Consider the following 26,813-nt stretch of genomic DNA (forward strand, 5'->3'; position numbering starts at 1 on the left):
AATTTATTAATAATGGTAGTTGAGATTGATGGAATCTGTGATTCAAAACATGTTGCCATAGATAGAACAAATGTAGATACTTCTAGCTGTAGCAGCCTAGACTTTTGTTCTAGTTAAGCTATAATTTGTTAAATATGTGGCCAGGATACAAGAAAAATAGCATATTATTCAGAGTTTCATATACGTCAGATAATCCCCTTCATGAGATAGGTTTAGTTTGACTGGGATGAGATACAGGACATTCTTTGTGGTGGATGCAGCATTGCACACCTTCCAGCCAAAGGACTTGTGCTTAATTCTGTTCAGAACCAAGGCCTTGAAAACGTGATGGGTCTGCTGTGATTCAAAGATCTCCTTTCTTCCAAATAAAATCTTTTCTGATTGCATGCTTCCTGAAGACTCGGCTTTAAAAAGTAGCAGATAACACAAAAAACCCATGTAGTGATAAACAACTAGGACTTCCCACAAAGGGTATTAGTAAGTAAAGTACAGATTGAATGTCCACTCATACAACCATATACTTCTTCATTCCATGTCACCCCTTGATAATTAAATAAGCATTTGGTGACTACTTAGTGACTTTGCAAATGATGGGATTTTTCAGCCTCAGGTCTCAATTGTGTCACCTTTTTGCCCTTTGGCCACAAATACCTTGAATTTGGGTTTTCCAAGAATTGCAGTCCTGGATGACAGCACAGCTATTTTGGGGAAGGACAAGGAGAAGATGAAGAAGGAGAAGGAGAAGGAGGGGAAGGAGAAGGAGAAGGAGGAGAAGAAGATGAAGATGAAGAAAGAGAAGGGGAATGGGGAGGAGGAGAAGGAGAAGGAGAAGGGAATTAGAAGGAGAAGAAGTTTCCACAACTGAAAAGAGGCAGGAACATTTTCCATTCCACAGCTATGCCCTCAATTTAATGGGACCAGCAAAATGGTTACCCTGGATGCTTATCAAATTCCTTGCGTGACAGTTAAATATTTAACCAGAGATCTGCTCACGTGACATTGTAGGAATTACTCGTCACCTTTCATGAACCTCGAACAGAACCTTACAGGGACCACAACCAAAACCTAGGATGGAGAAATGCTGAACAAGAGAAAGGTCCATTTGTTTCTGCTTTCTGCTGAAGAGGCAGCCTCACTTCGGGGTTTCAAAATGTGCCACTCGCCTCTTTGGCAGAGCTGACGCCTGCCTTGGAAACTTCAAAGCCCTCTCGTCTTCTGCAACGTTTTGGCTTGTGCACAAACTTCCCTTCTGCCATCCAACTGAGGCAATGAAGCTGTGTGGGAAAGCTGACGGGTGAAACTTGCTTTGTGGGGTAATGAAACCAGCAAGTCTGACTATGTTGCACAAGGCTTGCTCCTTGTTGGTGCTAATTAATCCGAGTTCCCCTTCCAGAGATCGGAGGGGGGGGGAAATCATTTCTGATGAACAAGGGTGTGCAGGGATGACTGTGACATCGCAGAGAAGGGGCCAAGCAGCCTAACTTTCCCCCCACCCCCACCCCGTGCAAAAAAAATATTCTAAAAGTGAAGAAGACACCCTTCTGGAAAGAGACAACCTCGTGCCAAACACATTTCCTAAATGACATTGCCAATCATGCGCTCGGTTGCAAGCCCAAAGGTGTGTGCTCACCCAAGGAATTCAAAAGGCAGTTAGCTGCTGATGCTACCTGGGACGAGATGCTTTTCCCGTAACCAGCTTGTTTGATGTTAAATCCAATTTAATTATAACTGGCAGCTTGGCAATCGCTCCGAGCATCCTCATCTGGAATCTCCATTCGGCTTCTTTGTACTGGAGCCAAAAGTCAAAGAAAACTGGGAACAGGTGTTCTTAGAACTCATGCGTTCCAAGCTCAGATTCTATCAGGATTGGCATTCGATCAGGACGGGGCACTCAAAAGCAAATGGCTGCCCCTCGATGCCGCAGCAGATGGCAAGGGGTGAAAACCTGTGCCAACAGGGAGACGGGCTGAGCACTGTTTGTTCAGCTCAGCTCAGCAACCTCACGTCTCTATTGAGCCACAGGCTCTGAGCATGCATGGAGTGTGTCCTTTGGATGCAGTGCGCTCTTGCTGTTTAACTGGGGTGCAATTCCACCACTGCAGAAGAAGTTTCAATCTTGCCCAGATCGCCAGGTAAAAGAATCGGAGAACAGGTGGCAGAGAAAAAAAAGAACACCTTTGTCGACCCAGGGCCCTCAAAAGTAGAATTTCCATGTAGTAGAAATCCTACGGAGAAATAGGCAAATGGGAGGGCCTGATTACACCACCTGGTGAGCAGTCTCGGGGCCAATCTCCTTCTACAAACCAGGCTCTTGCACTGAAAACATCCCAGGCGAGTCTTGTTTTGGATTAAGAGGGGCAGCTTATTGGAACTTTGGGACTGATCCCAGGCCTGACATAATTTTTTAGACTGGAAAGGTTATCCTGTTCATGAGGCTCATCGTATTAAAGCAGTTTCCCCCCTGCAAGGCAGTTTTAAATTGTTTAAAATTTGTGATAAAGCCAGTCCAACATGAAATGGTGAACTTGATGGTTTGTTCCCAGTTTTCCAGGGCAGGACCAAGCAGGTATTATTATTATTATTATTTACTTTGAACAGTGGCTAAATGAATGAACATAAGTCAAGGACTACTTGTATTTCTTTGGAGCATCTTTTTTCCTAAACTCTTGAATTATCTTTTGCTATTGCTGGTCATTCTGTGGACTTGTGCCTGCAAGATGCAGAAGCTGTATCACTTCCTTCTTCAGCATGCTGTAAAAAGAACAATTACATGTTGTGGACCTTGGCTGAACTAGTAGCTTTGTCTTTTTCAAAGGAAACCTCACCTGACCAAAGAACAGATAACACAGAGTGTTCTGCTATATGTGTCATTCAGCAATGCAAATGGCTCTTCTGTGTTTACTTTCTCTGTCTCTCTCTTTGAAACAAAAACGAGAGATTAGCTAACAGACGTTTATGCAAAATATGATTCGTTGCACAGTCAGCCAGATGTTCAGACTGGATCTGACATTTGTGTCCACCTACTAGGTCCTTCCCAAAGACCTGGGATAGGCAGATGTTGTTCTTTGATGGAATTAAAAGTCTTGTCCCAGGATGTCAGCTGCATTTGACTGATGGGGATTTTGTCAATGCCGAGGGTGTTCAAGTGCTGCAACTGACTCGGGATGATTTTGTCAATGCCGAGGGTGTTCAAGTGATGCACCAGATGTTTTGGGATTGTACCCAAGGCACCTATTGCTATTGGTGCTTCTATTCTTGCTTTCTTTTGCCAGAGTTGTTCTGCTTCTATTAGCAGGTCTTTGTATTTTGTGATGTTTCTATCCAGTTTGGTAGCAAAGTGTTAATACTTTTGTGGTAGGGTCTGTTGTTGTTTTTGTTGTTGTTGTTTAGTATACCAGGAGTGTCTGTAGGGTAGTCAAAAAGTCAACTTCTACAAATAGTGACCACCAGCTTATGATTAAAGACATCAAAGGGGACAAGGGTTCAGTTGTATGATTGTGAGAACTATCTTGGCTTTTTGGGACAGACATGGTCTATGGACACCACTGTATATTCTTAGTTCCTACGGTACTTGGATTTTTCCGCCTTTAATTTAAATGTTACAAATCTTCATACATTGTACTAGTTCCAAGCAAATTTTAATGCAATATGTTTATATTATCTATTCCTCCTATTCTCAGCTCCTAATCAGCAATATTGAGATAATTGCTAGCCAATCCTAGTTCAGGATGAATTTAAAATAAATATATAGAAATGTACTTGATACAGTGCTTGGAGAAGGTTAAAATCCAACCAATAAGAAGAATTATTGCAACTTGGGAAATGTGCTTCAAACCTTGGTGGTCAAAGCTGATTATTTTCTGCGACCTGATTCTTCATTTCTGAAGTATTTCATGCTCTGGATTTTTAGAAGACCACTTGATAACATTGATTGCTTTTCTGCACCACTTCTGGTTAAGAAATCAAAGCCAATTCTGGAGTTGTTGGGTTTTTTGTTTGTTTGGGGGGGGGGGTTGGTCTCCTCAACAAATTAGGAAAATGTCTCCTCGTTTTTCTTGTTTCATCATCTCCCTGTCCTGAACCTGGGAATGTGAGGATGGAGAAAGCCTCAAAGGTCACTGAGAGTAGGAGAAGAGAGGAGAGGAGCGTACCGTGAAGAGGATTTATGGCTATGAATATTCTAGAAGTTGCTTATGTAGATATTAGAAATTTAACAGTCTGAAGACAGATTATTCTAATGATCCTCAGCTGCTCATTCCGTTGCCTGGAAGACTCAGGATTAGATTGTGCCAGGTCATTAACATCAGCTTGCATTCCGTTTTCAGAGATGAAAATGAACGGTGATGTGGCGGATTCCACAGAAATGAGGAATGAAGGCAATCACCGAGATCCTGGTAAGGAAACAGTTCTCCTCACCTTTCCAGATGTCTTCTAATGCCTCCAACAGCAGCCCACATTCCAAGAGGGAGATGCTGCCTAGAGATTGAAGCCCATCTTTAGATTGCTACGGTTTGTCTCCAGATTGGGAAGCCAGAAACAAGTTTCCATTCTAGGAAGCCAAAAGTCTCCTTTGATTCTTTCTTTACTGTTTCTTCACCCTCTTAAATTTACTAGGATGACTATGACTTTTGTGACAGAAAAGAAAAGGAAAGAATTTACTAATAGAAGAGAATGTTGATAGATTGGTGTTGAACTATGGAGACATTGGTGCTCTCTGAGCTTGGTTGGTGTCTTGCAGACATTTCATTACCTAACTAAGAAACACTGATGACGTTACCAAGCTGGGTATTGAGGTGTCTGTAAGAAAACAAGCACTGAGGACATCACAAAGAAAGAGGTTATGGAGAAAGAGTTGGTGGATGTTTGTTGTTGCCTGCTTGTGACATTGGTGTCTGGTTTATTAAAGCTTTGCTGAGCAATTTTAAGATGGTGAAGAAGCGGTCAAGCAATCTCTGGTCAACTAAGAATTGATGTGACTGGGTGTGAAGTGATCATAGCCCTTAAGTGTTATATGTCAGGTCTATTCTACTTAAGTAGTCCATAAAGTAGTCAAAATTTATCTTAAAGGCAGAACGATTTGAGACCGAAGTACTTCTGCTGGATTTTTTTTTCTTTCCTCAAGATGATTTTGGAGTTTGCATTGTTGCCATCTTAATTATCAGCAATCTCAGTAAGATGAGCTTATCATGAAACACATAAACTGTGTTAATAAGGCATAAATTAGTCCATCTTATGCTCCTGGTAACAGGAGCCAGAGTAAACACTTGTGGTTATGAAGTTCAAAGGAATGATTATAGTAAGAGTTATTTCCTCCCGAATGAACAAATGATACCTCCAGAACAGAGCTTGAAGGCCAAATCTTTTAACATCCAGAATTCAAAATTGTTGTCATCCCCTAATTAATTTAAGATATTTTTTTTAAATAAGCCATCGTCTGTCCAACTCCCTTCAGTTGACCACACTTCCAAGCATTAATATTTGGAGTTGACTTTGTGAGCAGAGCACACCCTTTCAAATATGAGTGAAACTTTACACCCAGATACTCGAAGAGTAGACTTCAATGCACCTAAATCTGTGTTAAAAATCAAATAAATGTTTCATTAGTTCTGATACAAAAAAATTAAAGCATTATTGTTTAATGTTGAATGCTAAAATTGACTACAATTCCCATCATGCCTTGCCATTTTGATCAGTGGCAAAGCTCTCTTTGATGGCTGGGGAGAATCTTCCTTGGGCTAAAACCTTTCCAACCTTGGCAACTTTAAGACTTGTGGACTTCAACTCCCAGAATTCCCCAGTCAGGGAAGCAAAGCTGGCTGGGGAATTCTGGGAGCTGAAGTCCACAAGTCTTGAAGTTGCCAAGGTTGGAGACCCCTGGGCTTAAAGATTTACTGTTGGCTTGGAAGCGCCTAGATGTAGGACTTTCCTGGGGCAACCAATATAGTACTTTTCAAAAAAAACACAGAAGTTTCAAAGTGCATCCCACAAAATATAGTTTAATATTCCACAATAGACCAGGTTACCGCTGATTAAAAACACTGTGGGAACTGAAAACCCATAGCTTCCATACCAACTATATCACGCTGATTGGAGGACTTGAATGTAGCTTAAAGTGAGAAGAATGTGTTTTCCTGAGAGAGGAGAACTTCAGCAGTGATATGAGAAGGTGGTGTCCCAATACTCAGCAGGAATTTGTATGAGCAACACCGGTTACAACAACTTTGGCACACAGTCATTGCAACTCCTGGATTAGCCACGTCTAGGAGGCCAAGAGAGGAATTCTGGGCTGGTGCTAAATTCCTAACTACTGGTTTCCAAAGTAAAGTTTAGGCTTGTTGATTAGGGTGGAATTATTAGATTGTTCATGTCTACTGTATGTGCAACAACATCAGCAAGCAACAAAGCACTTAAAAAACGTTACAGAACTCAGGTAGAAAGAACCAGTTAGAACAATGGAGTAGCCAAGCTTGGTCTACATCAGGGAAAATCCAGGCTTTAATTAAACTTCAAGTCCATTTCAGGAGGAAATAGAACAGAATAACAAAGTTGGAAGAGATCCTGGAAGTCTTCTAGTCCAACCCCCTGCTCAGGCGGGAAACCCTATACCATTTCAGACAAGTGATTGTCCAATCTCTTCTTTAAAATCTCCAGTGTCGGAGCACTCACAACTTCTAGAGGCAAGTCGTTCCACGGATTAATTGTTCTCACTGTCAGAAAATTCTCCATAATTCTAGGTTGCTTCCCTCCTTGGTTGATTTCCATCCATTGTTCAGATGCTTTGGAGAATAGATTGTCCCCCTCTTCTTTGGGGTAGCTCCTCAAACATTAGAACACAGCTATCATGTCACCCTGGTCCTTCTTCTCATTAAACTAGACATAACTAATTCCAGCAACCGTTCTTTGCATGTGTTGTCTCCCAGCCCCCTAATCATCTTTGTTGCTCAAGGTGGTCCAGTGATGCCACGAGAAAAGGGTTAGGGTTGAATGGTTCAGCCTGTTCTCTCAGTGCGTTCAGTGGGTCAAAATTAGGAATAGGAATGGAAGTCAACAATTCCTTTCCCCATCTTTTTACTCCAGCTGACCCCTAAAAAAGTTTGAAGGTAAAGTGGGAAGCTTCCTGGAGCATCCTCCCCTTCCTATCCTCACCCTTAATTTCTTTTTTTTTTTTAAGAACTAAATTTCACTTCTTTCGCAACAGAATTTCAATAGCAGAATCCTGTTGGCCTCCAGTTGATTGTATGTCTCAGTGGCAACGGTCAACTAGAAAATCAGTTGCAAGGTCCATGGTTTTATGAACACAAAGCAAAGTTGGGGTTGACGTTGGGACCAAACCTATAAAGGTAGGAAGTTCATCCCCAAACGCTGCAAATGATCAAGATGTAGGATGTAGAATCACTCAGAACTAGCTCCTGACAAGGTCATCCTTCCTTGAAATTTGACGTTCCTCCAAGTCTTTATTTTTTTTTTAATTTTCAACCTACTGCCCCCATTAGCTTCTCATAGGTTTGGAGGCCATAGGAGGGCATCAAGGTGGTAGTGGAGGTCTGAACTGGCCAGAAGTGGTTCTGTTGCAAGTTTGATCTTACTTTACTTATTTATCCTAAAGTTAGATCTGTAGGGCTGAGTTCAGCCAGCATCTCGTTCTTCTCTTCCCATGAAATGTCATCTGGAGAAGTGAGTTCCCTCTCCCAAGTCCAAATCTGGTTGCCCCTTGGCTCAATCTTGCTTAAGATTTTCTTTATGTTATTGTATACTGCAGGAAAAAGGCATCTTCATGCTGCTTTATCTCTTCCCCCCCCCCCCCCCGATGCCTGACATGGTCTCCTTTGGCTACTCAAAGGTTGTCCAGCTTGTTCTCCCCCTGGTGGAACAACATCCTGAGTGAAACCTGGAATGCCATAAAATTCCATGAAGAATAAGCAGCTTTCCTGCGATCTTGGTGGCGACCTTGGTGGCAGAGGAAGGTGCCACGAGAGAAATCCCTGTACTACACACACACACACTCACTCACACACACACACACACACACACACCTTACGCCAGCAAGAGGGAGTGAAGGCAGCTGACACCTTCAGGGTTTCTACAGCCTGCTGTTTCTTTATCTGCCTGCCAGAGGGTTCAGCCCAAATCCACAGGCCTGGGAAAGTGGGGGGAAAACAAAAAACAAAACTCCCATTATTCCATCAAAGGCTACTATTGATTTGGGAGAAGTTGCCAAGACCCCTTACCAAAGGAAGGCTGGCATTAACAGAGGCTAGTAACCTTTGGCTTCCCTTCTCTTGCGTTCAATTGATCTTTTCTTAATGGATTTCTTAAAGAAAAATCCTTTGGTAGAGGCAACTCCTCCCTAACTCCTTGGGATGCCAGGATTAGTAGGCAGAGACCCATATCTCTTCATTTGTGGTGAGCTCTAGGTCTCTATCTGCCTTGATTGCAACAGCCCAGATACAGAGACTTCCCTTTGGAAACGGGGTGTGGTTGAGGGGAGGGTGGGGGTGAGGCAAGGCCCTGGGTTTTTCGCTTTGTTTTTTTTTAAAGAAAATAACAGCATGGAACAGGGAATGGGGAAAGCAACTCCAACACACCTGTCCATAACTGAAAGGCTGCAGGGGTTGGGAACCATGCTTTTCACTCCCCGCCTTCTTCTACTGGACAAGCGGGAAACTGCTCCAGGATCCTCTGCAACAAATTTGGGCAACTCCGCTGCACTCAGATGGACTCAATCCACAAACCTTGTGTCAAGTCTTGCTTAAAAACGGAGGGAGGGGGGGAGCTAGTTCAAACCGGCGAGGTCTGGAGCATGACACACAGCAGGTAGGAAAAACAACAGTGTTCATTCCCTCATCCCAGACTTCCCCCACACACACACATTTAGGAAATGGACATATTAGGGAAAGGGCCAAAGTAGGGTTCTTCTGCCAGCAAGATGTTTTCAACAGTTGAGGGATGCCGTTGCATGTTTTCCCTTCCAGTGGGAAGCTCAGGGCTTGTTTACCTCTTCTCTGCTGTTTTGGTAAACGTAGATCCGTCTGCAGTTAGGATTTCTTTTCTTCCTTAAGGCATTGGCTGTCATGAGAGAGTGGGGGCAGTAGAAGGCAGTTTCACTAGGAAGTTCAGGTCCCCACCATCTCCAGGAATCTGCTGCATCCTGTCAAACTCTTTGGCATGAAATGTCTTCTTAAATTCAAGCTTAGGAATCACCTGCATGACACTGAGCAGAAGCAGAAGACACTTTTCTCAGTTGTAACAAGGGGAAGGGAGGAACTTCTGGAGATAAACATCTCTGTCTCCCCACTGGACTACATGAACCAAGACAGTGATGAGTGCTACATCGCTTTAGAGGCGTCATACTACTCAAATAAGGAGGAGTTCTTTGCGTAAGCAGAAGGACCGTAGTTCAGGAGTCCATCACTTCTAGGTTTGGGTGGTCATTTTGTTCTCCCGTCTCTTGTGATCCTGTAGGACTCGTTTCATCCAAAGCTACTACTTTGGGATTTCAGCTACCTTGTCTTTTGTTGGCCTCTGTTTCAATTGACTTTGATTTCTCCAGGTTTCATGAGCTTCCCAATCACTCTTGCCTGGAGTGACTGTCAGAGATCTAAACTATCAAGTGTCCAAAATATTTAGAGTTTAGTTTCCATTATCTCAGGAACCTTCACACACTCGTCTAAATTTGCCAACTGAAATCAACACTGCTCAAGATAAATTCCAGTCCTGACTTTGTATAAATCATATATAATCCTATATTATCTAAAGTCAGATATAATCTAAGCTGGGGTTTTTATACCTTGCAGAAACCTGCTGATCAGGTCGCAATGACCAGGTGCCCAGTAACATTAATCCAAGGTTTACTTAACTACGATTTGTTGGACAAACATGATGTCTGTGCATAACCCAAAGGGCCACAAGATCCACATGGACTGTGTATGTTCTTCCCAATGTACCCATCCCCAAAACAAACCATGTAACAAGGCTTGGATAGCACACCCCAGCTGGGATCCTTATGCCAATTACAGAGCAACTGGTTGCTATGGCAATTCTGGGCTGTAGAACATTTGCATAAAGCAGCTGATTTCCATAATGGAGCTCTGAACCAGACAGGGGTAAAATTTCCATACAGGGCCAGCTCCTCATGAAGAAGAAGTCCGTTGAGGTGGAGGATTAAGGGAGGGTGAAGATTTGAATATCAAATGAAGAGACATCCTGGAATATGGAAACAGGACAATAGGTAGTAGGACTGGGCACAAGGAAGAGGAGAAGGAGGAAGAGGAGGAGGATCTGATGAAGAAGGACCAAATATAGAAGAGACAAGGATGGAGATAACGGTCCATTGAAGGTACCAAATCTTCACTTAGGACCAAGCCTTCCTTCTGTCCTATATGGAGATATGATATCAGTGGTGGGATTCAGCCGGTTCGCACCACTTTGGCAGAACCAGTAGCTAATTTTTTGTTGCCCAGGCCCAGGACAGACTTTCAGAAGCGGCATCCACACAGAGAACCGGTTGTTCATATATTTGAATCCCACCACTGTATGATTTGCAGAGGTTTTGCATATTATGAGCCCCCACCCACACCCCCAGGCAACATATAATGGCTGGAGCAATATACAAAAGGAGTCAATAAACCAATAAGCTTATCTTTCCTTCTACATGACTGAAAATGATGTGGCTCTGATTTGGAGTAGGAAGAAGCTTTTGCACAAGAAAGCTTTATTGTGGGACGTTCTCCATATTGTTCCAGCTCAAAAAAAAAAAGCACGCTTAAACAATTTTCATCCCACTAGAAAAGATAGAAGGAGACTTTCTCAGTGAGTCAGTCCTAGTGATGTACCAGAAAATTGCTTTGTGTGGTGCAACTTTACTCTTAATCCTTATGCTGGTGAGAATAGACAAGGTTCCTGGGTAAAAAAAAGCAGAATACTTGCCGGGAATGTCGACTTTAAAAAAACTGAAAATTGAATGGGTCCTTAGATGCTTTGGAGAGGGAGGCCACGATCCCAAATTCCTGATGAGAGTTTGATGGACTCCTATGTGTTCGCTTTGTGGCGAGGTGGGCAGCAAGCAAATTTAATAAATCCATGAATAAACGGGAATCCTGCCATGATCTGCTCTGCGGGACAGGGGGCACCTGCTTTCTCACTAAATTGTTCCCTGATTGATTTATGGTTTTGTTTGCTATTTGCTCCTGAGCAGCAAACAACAATAATTGCTCGACAAAACCAAAAATTCCAGCCAGAATTGGGGCACATTTTCTCCTCTCCAGGGAAAAGTCCCCAGGCAAACTCGCAGGGCTCTTGCCAAAGCTGTGCGAATTGACTCACGGCTGGTGGTTGCCAGTTCTCCAAGCCAAGGAAGGAAGCTGCCTCCTGTCTCCACAGCTTGCTGGGACTCGGCCTTGCTCCCAAAACCTTCTGCCTCATGCCTGGATTTGTGGTGGATCCAGTTCAGTTGGAATATTGGGAGCCTTCTCCCCTGAGACATCTGTTCAAAACCTACCCACCCTCCGTGTTTCTTCTCCATTGGAAAGATGTTGGCCCCAAAGTCAGCCACACTGAACCCTGGCTCTTTTCCAAGAGGGATGAAACCAAAGAAATTGCAGTCTCAATCATTGAGCAAGATGGGGTTTCGCTGCTGGGATTCCAGCTCTATGAAAGCGGCAACCTGAAGTATTTTCGGAAGGGATTAAACCTATGGAAGCCAAGGGGACTTCATTCAGAGCCATCGGATTGCCCTGGAAATATGGTCCAATTTTGATTCCTAACAGCAGTTGCAAATTATCTGGTAGAAGCTGATGTCCATGGCTAGAGGCCAGGCGGATTTGACCAGTTGATCATCCTAGCTTGATATTTAGGCATATTTCCCCATTTCAAGAAAAGTTGAGCAGCCTTCCTTTACAACTGGCACCAAGCTTTGAATACCTTCCTTTGCTCCTTTCTCTTTTGGTGAACCGCATACAGACGTGCTCTCTGCCCTACTTTTAGTCTTGCTTCACTTCTAGGGGATCCTTCTGATGCCAAGGTATTCATCTTGGCGTTAATCTGGGCTTATATGGATGTTGATTCCTGCTGAGCAGATATTTGGGGGGGATGGTGTAGAGAGCAAAAAAAAAACCAACCCTCCTTTCTAGCACTGATGATGTGACCTAGTTGGGCAAGGAAACGTCTGCAAGAAAACAACCAAACTCGGGGAGCACCAAAGACCCCACACTTCAACCCTGGGCTACAAATATTCTTTTGTATTGGTTGCTTTGGCTCAGAAGGGACTCATCAGGTTGGCCTCTAATGAACTCCAGAAGCTGCTCTTGGCATGACTCTCGTGAATCCTGGAGACCTGCGAATAACAAAGATTCTCTACAGAATGCATATATATCCTGCTATAGGCACCTGATAGCCTGAAGCTGGGCAAGACTAGACATGGCGCTCAGCATTGGGCTTTGCTCACCTTATGAAGAAGGTAAGGAAAAGATCTAGGTAAAATGCAGCTGCTGCTAGGGAAAAACATGCCTTTGGGAGCAGGGTTGGAACCCACAGTGCGCACGATTCTCTTAGGAAATCAAATCTGAAAGACGGTTTGAAAGGAAAGTAGCATTTTACTCAAATTCAGAAGAACGAAACTCTTGCTTGGTTGACGTCATGCTTTGCAATTTTTGGGAAGGGACCACGTTTAGGCCTAAGAGGTCTACCTATCCAAGAATCTCTTGGCCTTCGGTAGCTATAAGAAGGATGTGGACAAGTCTTCATCCATTTTACCTCCCTCTAGCTGCATCCCATTTGGTTCTATGAGAAGCAAGCTGGACAAGAGCGATTGGCCATCTAGAAGTGGGCATCTGAGATGTTCAGTCAGAACTCAAGGAGCTTTTTGGACGAGGAGCAAAACGTCTCCAAGGAAAAGCAAAGGAAGTCCGGTGGCCCTTGAGAAAGCAATGTTGATTCAGGAACTACAATTCCCAGCTTTCCAAGCTAGCGTGAGAATTCAGAGACTTGGGAGCTTCAGAGACATCCTTAGGGAAAGCTGAAGGAGATCTTTGTGCATTCCTCCGTACAAGAAGAATGCAATCAGAAGGGAGAAGAATTCTCTCATGCTTTGCAATGAAACAGAGGTTTAGAATTGTCCCCTGAGTTGGGAGGTGAGCGATGTGTGGGTTATCTGGGTGCCTTCCTTCCAAACTTCCCTCTTGTCTACCTACAGGGTCCCCCAAGAGGTGGATTTGTGGATCTAACACAAAGTCCTCTTTCCATACCAGGTCAGCTGAAGAGATGCTGTTTATTTAACCATTTTTATACTGTAATGTTGCCTAGCATTTTTATCAGTTGCCTATGGCCAGAGATTCTCAGAACAAAATACTATGAATAGAGTAGAGTAGAGTAGAGTAGAGTAGAGTAGAGTAGAGTAGAGTAGAGTAGAGTAGAGTAGAGTAGAGTAGAGTAGAGTAGAGTAGAATGGAACGGAACGGAACAGAACAGAATAGAAAACAGAACAGAACAGAACAGAACAGAGTAGAGTAGAGTAGAGTAGAGTAGAGTAGAGTAGAGTGAAACGGAACGGAACGGAACAGAACAGAACAGAACAGAACAGAATAGAACAGAATAGAATAGAAAAGAAAAGAAAATAGAACAGAACAGAACAGAACAGAATAGAATAACTTTATTTTCACTTTGAGTATATACTAATTGGCATACATTAAAATGAAGCTTCATTGCATTCAGCTCTCAAAGGGTCACCACCTCCGATATACACTACATAAATATGACATAAATAAATACAAAATTATGCATACACCCAGATATATTATATGACACAAAGAAGCAACATAGTCTAGTCTGGGTTATGTACACATGTACATGGCGAGAAAAACAAATCTGGAGAGTTTACCGGACGGACGGCACAGGGAACAAAGCTATTACAGAATCACTAGAATCACTAGCAATACTTTGAATTCTCCTCCCAAAGGGGAGCAACATACCAGCAAAATCGGCAAGACAGCTTCATAAAAGAAGCCTTGGTGGAGCAGTGGGCTAATGCCTCCTTAAGTAACACCAGCTGCCTGCAATTAGTGCAGGTTCGCGTCCCACCAGGCTCAAGGTTGACTCAGCCTTCCATCCTTCCCAGGTAGGTAAAATGAGGACCCAGATTGTTGGGGGCAATAAGCTGACTTTGTAATAATGCCGCTTGGGGTGTGTGTGAAAGCCCTAATAAGCAGGCATATACATAGAATGAAGGCTACTGCTAAGCTTGTAAGCCGCCCTGAGTCTTCAGAGAAGGGCGGGATATAAATGGAAATAAAATAAAATAAATAAAAATAAATAAAACAGCACTCTATGAGACGAAAACTGAAAGGGAAGAGGGAAGACGATACGGCGTAAAAAAAAAGCAGCTTTGCCCGGATCTTTCCTCCTTTATTTCTCTGCACAATGGGGCAACCAAGGCAGAGAATCACAGGCCAAGAGCTGAATTATAAACATTCCCTCTCTTGCCTGTTTTCACCACAGATTGCACTATGCAATTATAAACGTGTGGTAGATTGGACCAGGCCTTATAGATAAGAGAATGAGAAGGCAGCTTCTGCCCTGTTACTGGTGCACAGGTGCGCCTCACCTTTTGGGTGTGGCAAGGTTTCAAGAGCAGCAGGGCCCACTACCGACGTGACAGCAGTGTTGCAATATTTGAGGGCTGCCCCAAAGACGAAGGAGGCCACCTATTCTCCAAAGCACCTGAAGGCAGGACAAGAAGCAACGGATGGAAATTAATCAAGGAGAGAAGCAGCCTAGAACTAAGGAGAAACCTCCAGACAGCAAGGACAATTAATCAGTGGAACAACCTGCCTCCAGAAGTTGTGGGTGCTTCATCACTGGAGGCGCTTAAAAAGAGACTGGACAATCATTTCTCTGAAGTGGTGTAGAGTCTCCTGCTTGAGCAAAGGGTTGGACTAGAACAGAGGTCCCCAACCTCTTAAATGAGCCTTGGTGGAGCAGTGGGCTAATGCCTCCTTATGTAACACCAGCTGCCTGCAATTAGTGCAGGTTCGAGTCCCACCAGGCTCAAGGTTGACTCAGCCTTCCATCCTTCCGAGGTCGGTAAAATGAGGACCCAGATTGTTGGGGGCAATAAGCTGACTTTGTAATAATGACACTTGGGGGGGGGCGAAAGCCCTAATAAGCAGGCATATGCATAGAATGAAGGCTATTGCTAAGCACATTGATTTGTGCTTCTTAGATTGTAAGCCGCCCTGAGTCTTCGGAGAAAGGCGGGATATAAATGGAATTTAAAAAAAACACCTTCTGTGGAGAAAGGTTTTTCCATGGACCGGAGAGTGTGTGGTTTTGTGTGCTGCCTGCAATCCAGTTGCGGACCAGTTGCGGACCAGTTCCTGGCATGCTGCAGCCTGGTATCAGTCCACGGACCGGGGGTTGGGGACCCCTGGAGTAGAAGACCTCCAAGGCCCCTTCCAACTGTTATTCTGCCAGAAAAAAAGAGGGGCTCATCCTATTCTCCAAAGGGAAGGAAGGAAGGAAGGAAGGAAGGAAGGAAGGAAGGAAGGAAGGAAGGAAGGAAGGAAGGAAGGAAGGAAGGAAGGAGGGAGGGAGGGAGGGAGGGAGGGAGGGAGGGAGGGAAGGAAGGAAGGAAGGAAGGAAGGAAGGAAGGAAGGAAGGAAGGAAGGAAGGAAGGAAGGAAGGAAGGAAGGAAGGAAGGAAGTCTAATCCTGCCTACTGCTATACCTACTACTGGCCTTGGCAGCTGCACTAAGGCTGATATCAGCTGTGCAACTCACACTGAGAGAACTTCAACTACAATTAAGGATCCCCAGTACAATTTGGGCCCAGGGATCAAAAAGTTGTACATATCCATCAAAATACCCTGATTCCCATCCACCCACCACCTCCCTAATACAAGGAGGGGCAAAACATTTCCGTCTGGTGACGCTGAGAGAGTAAGTACAGGCATTCCTTGACTAACAACCACAATTGAGCCCCAAGTTTCTGTTGTTAAGCGAGACATTTGTTAAGTGAGTTTTGCCCCGTTTTATTACTTTCCCTGCCTCAGTTGTTAAGTGAATCACTGCAATTGCTAAGGTAGTAACCCGGTTGTTAAGTGAATCTGGCTTTTCCCCCCCCCCCTTGACTTTGCTTGTCAGAAGGTCACAAAAAGGGGATCGCGTGACACACACACACACACACACACACACACACACTCCCAGGGATGCTGCAGCAATCATTATAAATACGAGTCGGTCACCAAGCGTCCAAATTTTTATCACATGACCATGGGGATGCTACAACGGTCATAAGTGTGAAAAACGGTCGTAAGTGCCTTTCTTCAGTGCCGTTGTGACTTCGAACGGTCGCTAAATGAAGTGTTGTAAGTCAAGGGCTAGCTGTACACCATTTTTGCTACCTCAGATTGAGATTATGAGATTATTGAGAGTCAGATGCTGAAGGTTTGCCTGCCTCGCACCTGAGATTATGAATGAGAGGGAAGAAAGTTGGGCTTGTTCAAATATAAAAGTCAGAGTAGTTTATGAATGGCATTAGCCGGATTTAACTACGTTTTCTCTTCTTTTCTCACGCCCTCATTTCTGGCCCTTTGTTATTTCTTATTTTGATCCTGCACTTTGCATAATGTTGCTCACTTCCCAAGGAAACAGCGTGACGGGCCGATAATTAGCTGCACACGTAGGTGTCCGTCCAGATGTGATGGACTTACAGTTGTTCTTATCTAGCCTCGATTATTTTATCGGTTCATTCTTCCTTTCTAATCTGATTTTTCTATAAATTTAATCACGGCAACCAGCCATGGATGCCTGTGTGTGTGCATTTGTGTGTGGGTTGGAAAGATGGGCTGGAAATCCAGTACGGGCAATTGACTTACCTGCAAAAAATTCTGATTGCTAAAGGGAGACAGTTGTTAAATGAATTTTGCCCCATGTCACCACCTTTCTGGCCACAGTGGTTAAGTGAAACCCTGCAGTTGTTAAGTTAGTAACGGGGTTGTTAAGTGAAGTATCTGGCTCTCCCACTGACTGCAAAAGGGGATCATATGATTCCCAGGGACAACCGTCATAAATATGAGTCAGTTGCCAAGCATCTGAATTTTGATCATGTTGTCCAGGGCATGCTGCAACGGTTGTAAGTGTGAAAAAGGGTCATGTCACTTTTTTTCAGTCTGGTTTTAACTTCAAATAGTCACTAAATGAACTGTTGTAAGTCAAGGACAACCTGTATAAATATATAATAGTTTCTCAAAGGTGCTTTTTTTCAGGAAACTGGACTTTCTTGTTTTTCTCTGATGACATTTCGCTTCTAAGAAGCGTCTTCAGCTCTGAGTGTATCTACCAACTTTTCAGATATCTCCAGTCGACAACACGGTCCTTTCAGCAGTGCCAAGAAGGCTCCACACACATTTGCACCACTCAGGTGACCGTGAAGACACAAATAAACTTCCAAGTGGCCTCAACAACTCTCTAAAAGAATGCAAATGACCAGCTGTCTGCAAGGAGTGTAAATCCTTCCATTCCCCACCCTCCAGTCAGAGCTGAAGAAGCTTCTTGGATGAGAAGCCAAACGTCTTCAAAGGAAAAACAAGAAAGTCCAGTTGCCTCCTGAAATAAAAGCACCTTTGGGATAACGAGGACCTGGAGGACTGAGAATCTCCATAGACATATAACATTTTCCCGCTGAAACAAAAACAGGCAGTCATGGGGTAAAACAAAGACCTCGGTTCAAATTCTTCCTTTGTCAAAATGTTTCTCCTCTCAGAATCCACTCACTTTCTCCAGAACTTACCTTGCAAGTTGCTTTTGGCAAACTGTCAGAGGATAAAAGACTCTGAAGAATTTTGTTCCCTGAAGTGTTTGCAGAATGGATAAATAGTAATTATTTTGCCGTCTCCCAGTTCGCTGATTGTATCTGTGGGAATCAGATTTTCTTCAGAGATGATGAAAAATTTAGCCATCATTCAGTGAAGGCATACATTCAGGGCAAGTTCCCATTAATGCCCAAGCTTTGCAAACATTCGCCTTCCCAAAAGCTATAGCTTGTTAAATGATTTGTATCCTAATTTTTAAACTGAAATAATAATAGGTTGTTTCTTCAGCTTTCCCGGCCTCAGCTAAATACAAATAAATATTTAAGATGAAGGCAATGTTTAGACTTCCCTTCTATGCACACTTATTCTAAGTGGACAGATATCTGTAAAACAGTATTATCAGCCCAAAATCAGCATCAAATGTCCATTCACTGTTAGCCGAAATGTTGAGTTAAAGGAGACATTTATGTGTGATTGTAGCTGCCAAGAGTTGCCCTGTGGTAAAACGAGTGGCCAATAAATTTAATAAATAAATTAATTGTACCCAGTAAGTTCTAAAGGATTGAAGAGGACTTAAGAAGATGACTTAAGATTTAGCCATCAAACCACTAAATCTAGCTTTTATTTTTCAAGGCCAATAAGATTATTACATGTTCTTTCTTTTTTTAAAAAAATACATAAATCCCATACTTTAGGTAAAAAAAGAGTTTTTTAAAAAATCTGCTCAGAGATATTCCAGTGTTTCCTATGACCCTAAATGAATGAAAATGGTTTTTAAAAAGTTTGGCTCACAGAGGCCTAATCTGATCACTTTAATGCTACCGCAAGATCATATTGTCTTGGAAGCCTTTGGTTTGAGAAGGGTTTGAAACAGTCTTGAAGTAATCAATGAAGAAATTGAACCATAAAGTTCCTTTTCAATACTCAGACCACGAGGGGGAGACTTTAGCAGCATTTTGATTGAGAACGTAATCATTTGCTTTTTCACTAAAATATTCATCCTGGTTTTTCTCTTTCATTTACAGGAAATGAACGGAATGGCTTAGACTTCAGCCGACAGGTAAAGCCTATCATAATCCTTTCGATTGACTTGAATTGCTAAAGGGGTTGTTTTTAAAGAGGTAAAAGTATACACAAATGTTCTGATGAAAAACCAGATTTGTCTTGGGGCAAAACCTTGTCCTAGTTTTACAATTCCAATTTTCCAGTTGCTGGACATCTACCCAGCATGAGTTGTTAGCTTCATTGTAGTGTGAGAGTGGGGTTGTGGGTTGATAAGAGACTGGGCTGGTTTGCACGATCAGCCAAGGTATTTCATCTAGACTGGAGGTTATGTTCATAAGGTTTAAATCAAAACATGGCATGTACACAAATGCCTTCAAGTTTAAAACCAAAATCAAAACAAGCCCACTACACATTCTTCTTCCTGATCTGCTATTTTACTGGTTCAAGAAAAAAATATTCCATGAAGGATCGTACCACTTCCTTCTGAAGCTCAAGAGCTGGAGAAGGTTTTCCCAGATATCCATTTATTGTATTTAAACAGAGAGCAAACCCTGCCCCCTTCTAGCACTGATGATCTTACCCAGTTGGGTAATGAAACATCTGCAAGAAAACAGCTAAGCTCAGAGAGCATTAGGGACCCCACAATTCTCTTATATGTTGCATTATTTTCAGACACACAACCTCTGCTCCTTTAGGAGCAATGTATGGACAGCCATAGTCCCACACACTCTGCTTTGAAAGTGTAGTCCTTATTTCCAATCACCTCTCCTAAAGTTCAGGTTGCAAAGTTCCTTGAATTCCCATACTTTAGAAGGTTAGACAACTGATTTCCTTCCAACTTACTTTTCAGCATATTATGATTTTCAATATCCTATACTTTTCCCCCATGAATTTAGATCCTCAACCCAGCTCCCACTGCTAAGTTTCGAAAATAAACTCTAACCAATCCCAATCTGGATTCTTTTTTTCTTTTCTTCCCCCCCCCCAAAAAAAAAAATGGGAGCAAATTTGCTAGACAGTCGTCTGGCTGAGATTGATCATCAATGAAACTTTTCTTGAGTTTCCTTTGGCATTTCCATCTCAACGTGTATCAATTTGTTGATTCACGCACATCTCTGATAGAAAGTATTGTTGTTCAGAAACACACCTGCGCTGGTGATGACTTGTTTGGCAGAGGTTGTGAGCTGGGGGAGGCGGGGAAATATTGCAATAGATGTTCTTGATAAGGCTGTGAGCAAAAGCTGTCTGGTCGTTTGTCACATGACACCCCAACAATATAATATTCATGGATGAGTTTTAACATACAAAGGCATAAAAATATGAAGTTAAAATTTCCCATATCGTTGGGAGAGAAGACAGATTTGAGTCGGGAGAAGCTTCTTACTCACCGACTTTCATATTTTCTGGAAATCCGATTCTTTTGACTTTGGCTACTTCATTCTTAATGATTTCCATTTTTGCAAAAACTGCTAGTAAAGACGAAATTGGTTCATAATAACACCCACTTTTTTCCCCTAGCAGATCTTTAAAAGTTAAGCAGGTTGGATCTGGGTGGTCCTTATAGGAGAAGCCATCAGGAGACAGAGTTGCCAGAGGCTAGACTGAGAAGTAGAAATAAATTTAGGAAGAAAAAAAAATCTCAAGAGAAAATAAGGACAAATTCTTTCTGTAGCATTGCCAAGGAAACTTGGAAACTCAGCAAGAGCTGAGTTCAGTTTTGAGATTTTGCTTTCCCTTGTACAGAAGGGTGGAGGAAGAAAGGGGTTCTTCGGTTATTTGTTTACCTACAGTGCTGTGTCTTCCGTTGGTTTAAAAACAACCAGCACGGTTTAGTGTTTGAAATGTGCTTCCATTCTGGCAGGCTCCGGAAAGGACAAATTGTCCTAGAAGCAGAATGATGGAAAACGTGGACCTATCAGAAACCAGAAAAGCTTCTAGTAATAAAAAAGAATAATTGTAGCTCAGCATTGAAATGAGGGGTCCTCGGTGCCCTCTGAGCTTGGTTGTTTTTTTGCAGAAGTTTCATTACCCAAACTAAGTAACATCATCGGTGCTAGACCTGAGGATGTTACCTAGTTTGAGTTGTGAAACGTCTGCAGGAAAACAACCAAGTTCAGGGAACACCAAAGGACCCCTCAGAAAAGCTTATTTTTCATGTCACATGAGACATGAGGGGGGGGAGAAAAAAAAGAGAAAAAAAGGAGAAGGGGATAGCAAAGGATGAGATGGCTAGATAATGTCATCAATGGGGTGGCATGGGTTTGGGCAGACTCCAGGAGACAATAGAGGACCAGAGGGCCTAGCATTCTGTAGCCCATGGGATCACAAAGAGTCAGATGCAATTTAGCAACAGAACAAGCAACAAAAATCCAGGACAGTTTTTGGAAAGATTGCTCAGATAAAACGAGAAAATGTTATCCCAATATTACTTCCTCAGCTTCATAGGGTAGATCCTAAAATGTTATTGCCTTTGATCTCACTGGTGCACCCATTTCTAAGTCCATGTACCAAAGACAAGGTCCGCTATTGTCCATGCCCAGTTGCCACTGAGGGCATCTCCAGATGTGCTGGATGACAATTCCCATCAGCTGATGCCAGCATGGATAATCTCATTTACTGGACACTGGAAGTACTGCGTGGTACGGCTTATGCCAAAATCAATGCTGAAGCACTCTCCTTCTGTCACTTTACAGGAATAAAACCAGGACATAAAATAGGAGGGTGAGAACTAAACGCAATGTTTAAATCTGTTTGCTTGGGTTTTTTTAAGCACAAGTTTCTAAAGCTTCTGACTGCAACAATAGGCTTGTAAGGGTGACAACAGCTGTCTACAAAAACAGCAGCTGGCATGGCAGAAGGATGACCGGAAAAGATCTGAAGTGATTAGCGCCTCTGTTCTGCTAGCAAAACAAGACTTTTGCTGTGCCAACTGAATGCAGAAGAGAGTGTGTAAGAATTATGCAATCTCTTAGAATATTGATCCCGGGAAAAGAGCATTGTCTGCCTGCAATTACCAGAAAAGGCGAAGTTGGCAGATGCTGGTTCTGTGAGAAAGTTGGTGGACAACCCAAGACTCTTTCAATGGGGCCCAGAGCAAAGTGGTAACCCCCACCCTGCCTACTCACATATCACAATCTCATCTCACACTTAGAAGTTTGTGACTCATGGCAGAAAACGTTCATCGGAAAACAGCGCTCTGAAATGACTCAAACCATGGCTTTTCCACCAGGCCAAAATAGAAATGAACAGCCTAAGGAAGAATCCTACAAAGGGTTGGTGGCTGAACGACAACTGGGTTGTGCTTTCTAGTAGGAACCTCTCAGTAGTTTGGCTTACACCCCCTAGTTATGCCAGAACCAGCTCCTTCTTCACTGTTCTTTGGAAATGGTGGCCTCTAGCATGGCATGTGTAAACCAGTCAACACCTAGTCAAAAACCAAGGTTTGCTTTACTTTATTTATTAAATTTATCTGCTGCCCATTTCACTGTCAAGAGACTCTGAGTGGCTTCCAATACATATAAAGGTAGTCCTTGACTTACCACAACTAAGCCCAAAATTTACGTTGTTAAATGGGACATTTGCTAAGTGGAGTTTTGCCCCATTTTATGATTTTCCTTGCCACAGTTGTTAAGGTAATCACTGCAGTTCTTATGTTAGTAATGTGGTTGTTAAGTGAATCTGACTTCTCCATGATCACATGACCCCGGGACACTGCAACCATCATAAATAGAAGTCAGTTGCCCAGCATTTGAATTTTGATCACCTGACTTCAGGGATGCTGCAACGGGTCATAAGTTTGAGAAAGGGTCATAAGTCACTTTTTTCAGTGCCATTGTAACTTTGAACGGTCAGTAAATGAAGTGGTGTAAGTCGAGGACTGCCTGTATAGCAGTGTAAAACCAAAGGAGACAAACATTAAACCTTGGGTATGGAAAGTGAAGGCATTCTAACTGACAACAAAGCAGATAAATAGGAGCACAGTGTAGACGGAGGGAGGTGGGACCTTCTCGGACCTACTAGCCACCTCCAGAATGGGGTGTCGTCCCCACCGGGACCCCCAAGCCAGTTGGCAGAGCCAGATTTTCAGGACCCTTTGGACAGTCAAGAGGGTTAAGGGATGAATCTCACCTCGAGGGGCATGGTGTAAACAACTCACATTGTACACTATGCCACAAGACACGACATTATGGTCTGACATATTGGATGGACATGTTGGCTGCATGAGAGAACCACCAAAGCAACCTCAACATGTGAAAATGGGGGTAGAAGAGAAACGACAGAACAGAAAGAACAGACTTCTGGGGAGACTTCTTGGTCTCCAGATCATTCTCCTCAGGGTGAAGATCCTATTCGATTGCTGGGACTTGGACGGCCCCCAATCAAAGTTCGCCCAAGTGACCTTTTTCCCTTAGTAATTGCATTCGCTGCCCCTGGGCTCGGAGTGGTTTTGACCCTCTTCCCTGGGTGGAGAATCAAACAATCAAATGGGGACACCGTCCCTTGGAGTTTTACTGCAGTAGGAGTCAACGAGAATATGATAAGGAGAAAAGAGGACTGTCACAACATCAGGAACAACAACAATAAGGACCAGCAAGGGAAAAAAAAGTGATAAGGAGAAAAATCAGATCAGAGAGAGGAGGTGAAAGATAAATGCACAGGTGGGAAGAGGTGTGGTTATGCCAGGCTTTGATGGGAAAGAGGAGAAACCTGAACTTTGTGGGCTCTAAAGGAAGATCTCAGTATCAACACCTGGAAAGAGGTCAGAGGTGGGAACATGCAATATTTAAAGTGTTTACCAACCAGCTCATCTTATTCATTCAGAAAATACAGGTGTCCTCCACTGGGATGGAGGGTCTGGAGAATTCACAAAGCAGTGTAAAGCAGTGGTTCTTATCCTTTTCTTCACCCTGGACCCCCTTTATATACCTTTTCTGGCCATGGACCCCCAAGATTTAAATCATAACATCTCTTCAAGCCTTTGCTGGCCCCCTGTGATGACACCGTGGACCCCAGGTTGAGAACCAGTCCTATAAAGGAGGCTTGGTGGAGCAGTGGGCTAATGCCTCCTTAAGTAACACCAGCTGCCTGCAATTAGTGCAGGTTCGCATCCCACCAGGCTCAAGGTTGACTCAGCCTTCCATCCTTCCGAGGTAGGTAAAATGAGGACCCAGATTGTTGGGGGCAATAAGCTGACTTTGTAATAATGCCGCTTGGGGGGGGGGGCGAAAGCCCTAATAAGCAGGCATATACATAGAATGAAGGCTATTGCTAAGCACATTGGTTTGTGCTTAAATTGTAAGCCGCCCTGAGTCTTCAGAGAAGTGCGGGATATAAATGGGATTAAAATAAATAAAAATAAAAATAAAGAGCTTCTCGAAAAGCATACTAGAGATATAAAGTATGCACACCCAAACAGAAAAGTCGGAGGAATTGAATCTGTTTTGAGCCCCTACCTCAGGGGGTAACATGGAGAAGGTTTGCTTCCGTATCCATTGGCAATTTCTTCTGTAATATGTAGCCTGCCCTGAAGAAGGGCCAAAGAGTGGTTGAGATCAAACATAGCTCTGATGGGGCCTGTAAAAACTTGCCTGACTGATGCCCTATATTGCTTTAACGAATGGAGAGGCTTCCTCTTAAAAACAGAGTAAAATCCAAACTGGGCAGGTTATCCGATGTCAAGGTGACTTGAAGTCTTAATTAGGTAGGTTGTGCCAAAGAAGTTGGACAGGGAACAGATGTTGAATCAGAGCAAAAGCATCTTCACCTTGGGTTGCTTGGAAAAGGGGACCTAGTAAGCAAAGCTGAAGAATTTGCTGACAGGCTCTCTGAGCTGAGGCCTCCTTTTCATCTGAAACTGAATGTGCAGCAAGTAAAACCAGGGCAGAAACAACCAAGGGATGATGAAAACGTTAAGAGTGGCATCAAAAATGTAAATGCCTTTGTTTTGAAACATCTCTTTGGAACTGAAGGAGTCGAGCTCCCTTTGAAGCGACTGGTTCTTTTGAACATCTTGATGGGGTCTGACTCTTGGCGATTCTGTGGGCCCGGTCTCTCTGCGTCTTCCAAACTTTCTTTGAATTTTTCTACGCTCTGGCTGTTGTCAGCTTTGATGGGATTGAACCTCTGACCGATTCTCAGTGGAAAAATTAAGACTGTGGTTAGAAGGTCCAAAATTTAACCAAGAGGGTTGCATTGCAGCAGAAGTGAGTTCAACCTTTGCAAACAAACAACGTTTACTCATTGTTGAAGGATTGGGTCATTCAGTTGCCCACCATCCCCTGGAAGAAAACCATACACCCACAAGTTGCTTTAACAATTTGTGATGCTCCATCTCAAAACCAAATACGACCACATCTATCATATTCACAAACTATGGTGTATTTTATTTTCTACACAACAAAGGTGTTAGGTTGGGTTGGGTTGAAAAAGCAGCCTGTCTCTTCTCCATTTCTTGTGTTTGGAAAGATCTCCAGATAAAGACCAGCTGCTGTGTCTTGAGGGGAAGAGCCATGGGAATGGGAATGTGCTAACCAAGAGTGTGAGATGCTTTTGAGTGGGGAGGCTTTTCTCAAATCTTCTGGCTAAAACTTCTAGTCCAATCCCCTGCTTGAGCAGGAGACTCTATCCCATTTCAGACAAATGGCTGTCCCATCTCTTCTTAAAAACTTCCAGTATTGGAGCACTCACAACTTCTGGAAGCAGGTGGTTCCACTGGTTAATTGCTCTAACTATCAGGAAATTTCTCCTTAGTTCCAGGTTGCTTCTCTCCTCGGTTAGTTTCCATCCGTTGCTTCTTGTCCTGCTTTCAGGTGCTCTGGAGAACAGCTTGACTCCCTCTTCTTTGTGGCAGCCCCTGAGATACTGGAAGACTGCTATCAGGTCACCTCTTGTCCTTCTTTTCTTCTCAGTTTTTCTTCTCAGTTGCCCCATACATTCCTTCTCAGTTCTCATCTTGGGCCACATCCTTGTCCAAAGGTCCAATTGGAACCTTCAGACTTTAGAAGAAACCAAGTGGAAAATATGTCACTATCAAATGACCCACCTACATGGAGGGTCTACACAGAGTATTGCAGGACATAAATAAAGCAAACAAATCACAATTGCCACAAAACATTCTCTAGCCTGGAGACTTTGTTGGGCTATATTATGGTATGCACCATCCTCAGCTGGTGCGGGATAAAAGTTCCATCCTACACCTCTGGAAGGCTCCTGTGATGAAGATTGTCTTAAGAGAATCTTTGTTATGTTGACACAGTATTTCCATTGGGCTTCTCCTACATGTCCTTGACTGAATATTTCTCCACGAATTAGAAAACATTAACTTCTGCAAATTACCTTCTTCTTTGGAGGCTGGTTAGGAAGCTAAACCCTTACCCATTCTCCCTAATTTTGTCATGCTTTCATTAGCTGTTGTACCAACAAAAAAGAATATTTGTAACTTGGATTTGAACTGTAGGATCCTCTCTGAGCTTAGTAGCTTTCTGGCTGATGTTTTATTACCCAACTAGGTAACATCTTCAGGGCTGGAAAGGAGTAGATTTGGCTCTCTGTCCCACATCCTTCTATCACTGATGATGTTAGCTAGTTGAGTAATGAAACGTCTGCAAGAAAACGACCAAGTTCAGAAAGCACCACAGACCCCACAATTCACTATCGCCTTCTGCTATGTCACCTAACGTATTTGGGATCATTTTGTTTATATAATGACATCATCTGCAATCTGATTTGGCGACATGGACTCACAAAGCAACTCAGACCGAGGACCAGATCTGGAGAACTTAATTCAAGGGAAAGTCTGAAGCCCATTTTTCAACTTAACTAAATTCCAGATAGAAGCAATGCATGAGGAGGCACCTACATTGGCAGAAACATTCCCCTGTGTTGAAATTTCATTTAATTTCTATCAGATTCTGGATTACAAGGTAGCATGTTGGATTGCTTTACTTCTGAATTGGTTTTCTTCCATCATCTATTTTGGGCATTTGCTAAGCCTTGATCACCATGC

General features: G+C 43.1%; 1 protein-coding gene across 1 annotated transcript in view; it reads left to right on the forward strand.

Moving 5' to 3' along the window:
• POU2F3 (POU class 2 homeobox 3) overlaps positions 1-26,813 on the forward strand; it is a gene marked incomplete at both ends in the record, with an annotated part of 55,333 nt that overhangs the window by 4,627 nt on the left and 23,893 nt on the right. The window contains 2 exons of the mRNA XM_081333750.1: positions 4,326-4,394; positions 18,829-18,863. Of these exons, the coding sequence (XP_081189876.1) occupies positions 4,326-4,394; positions 18,829-18,863 (104 nt within the window). The remainder of the gene's footprint in view (positions 1-4,325; positions 4,395-18,828; positions 18,864-26,813) is intronic.

Source organism: Vipera berus (genome assembly GCF_964194415.1).
Source record: "Vipera berus genome assembly, chromosome: 8".
Lineage (NCBI taxonomy): Eukaryota > Metazoa > Chordata > Lepidosauria > Squamata > Viperidae > Vipera > Vipera berus.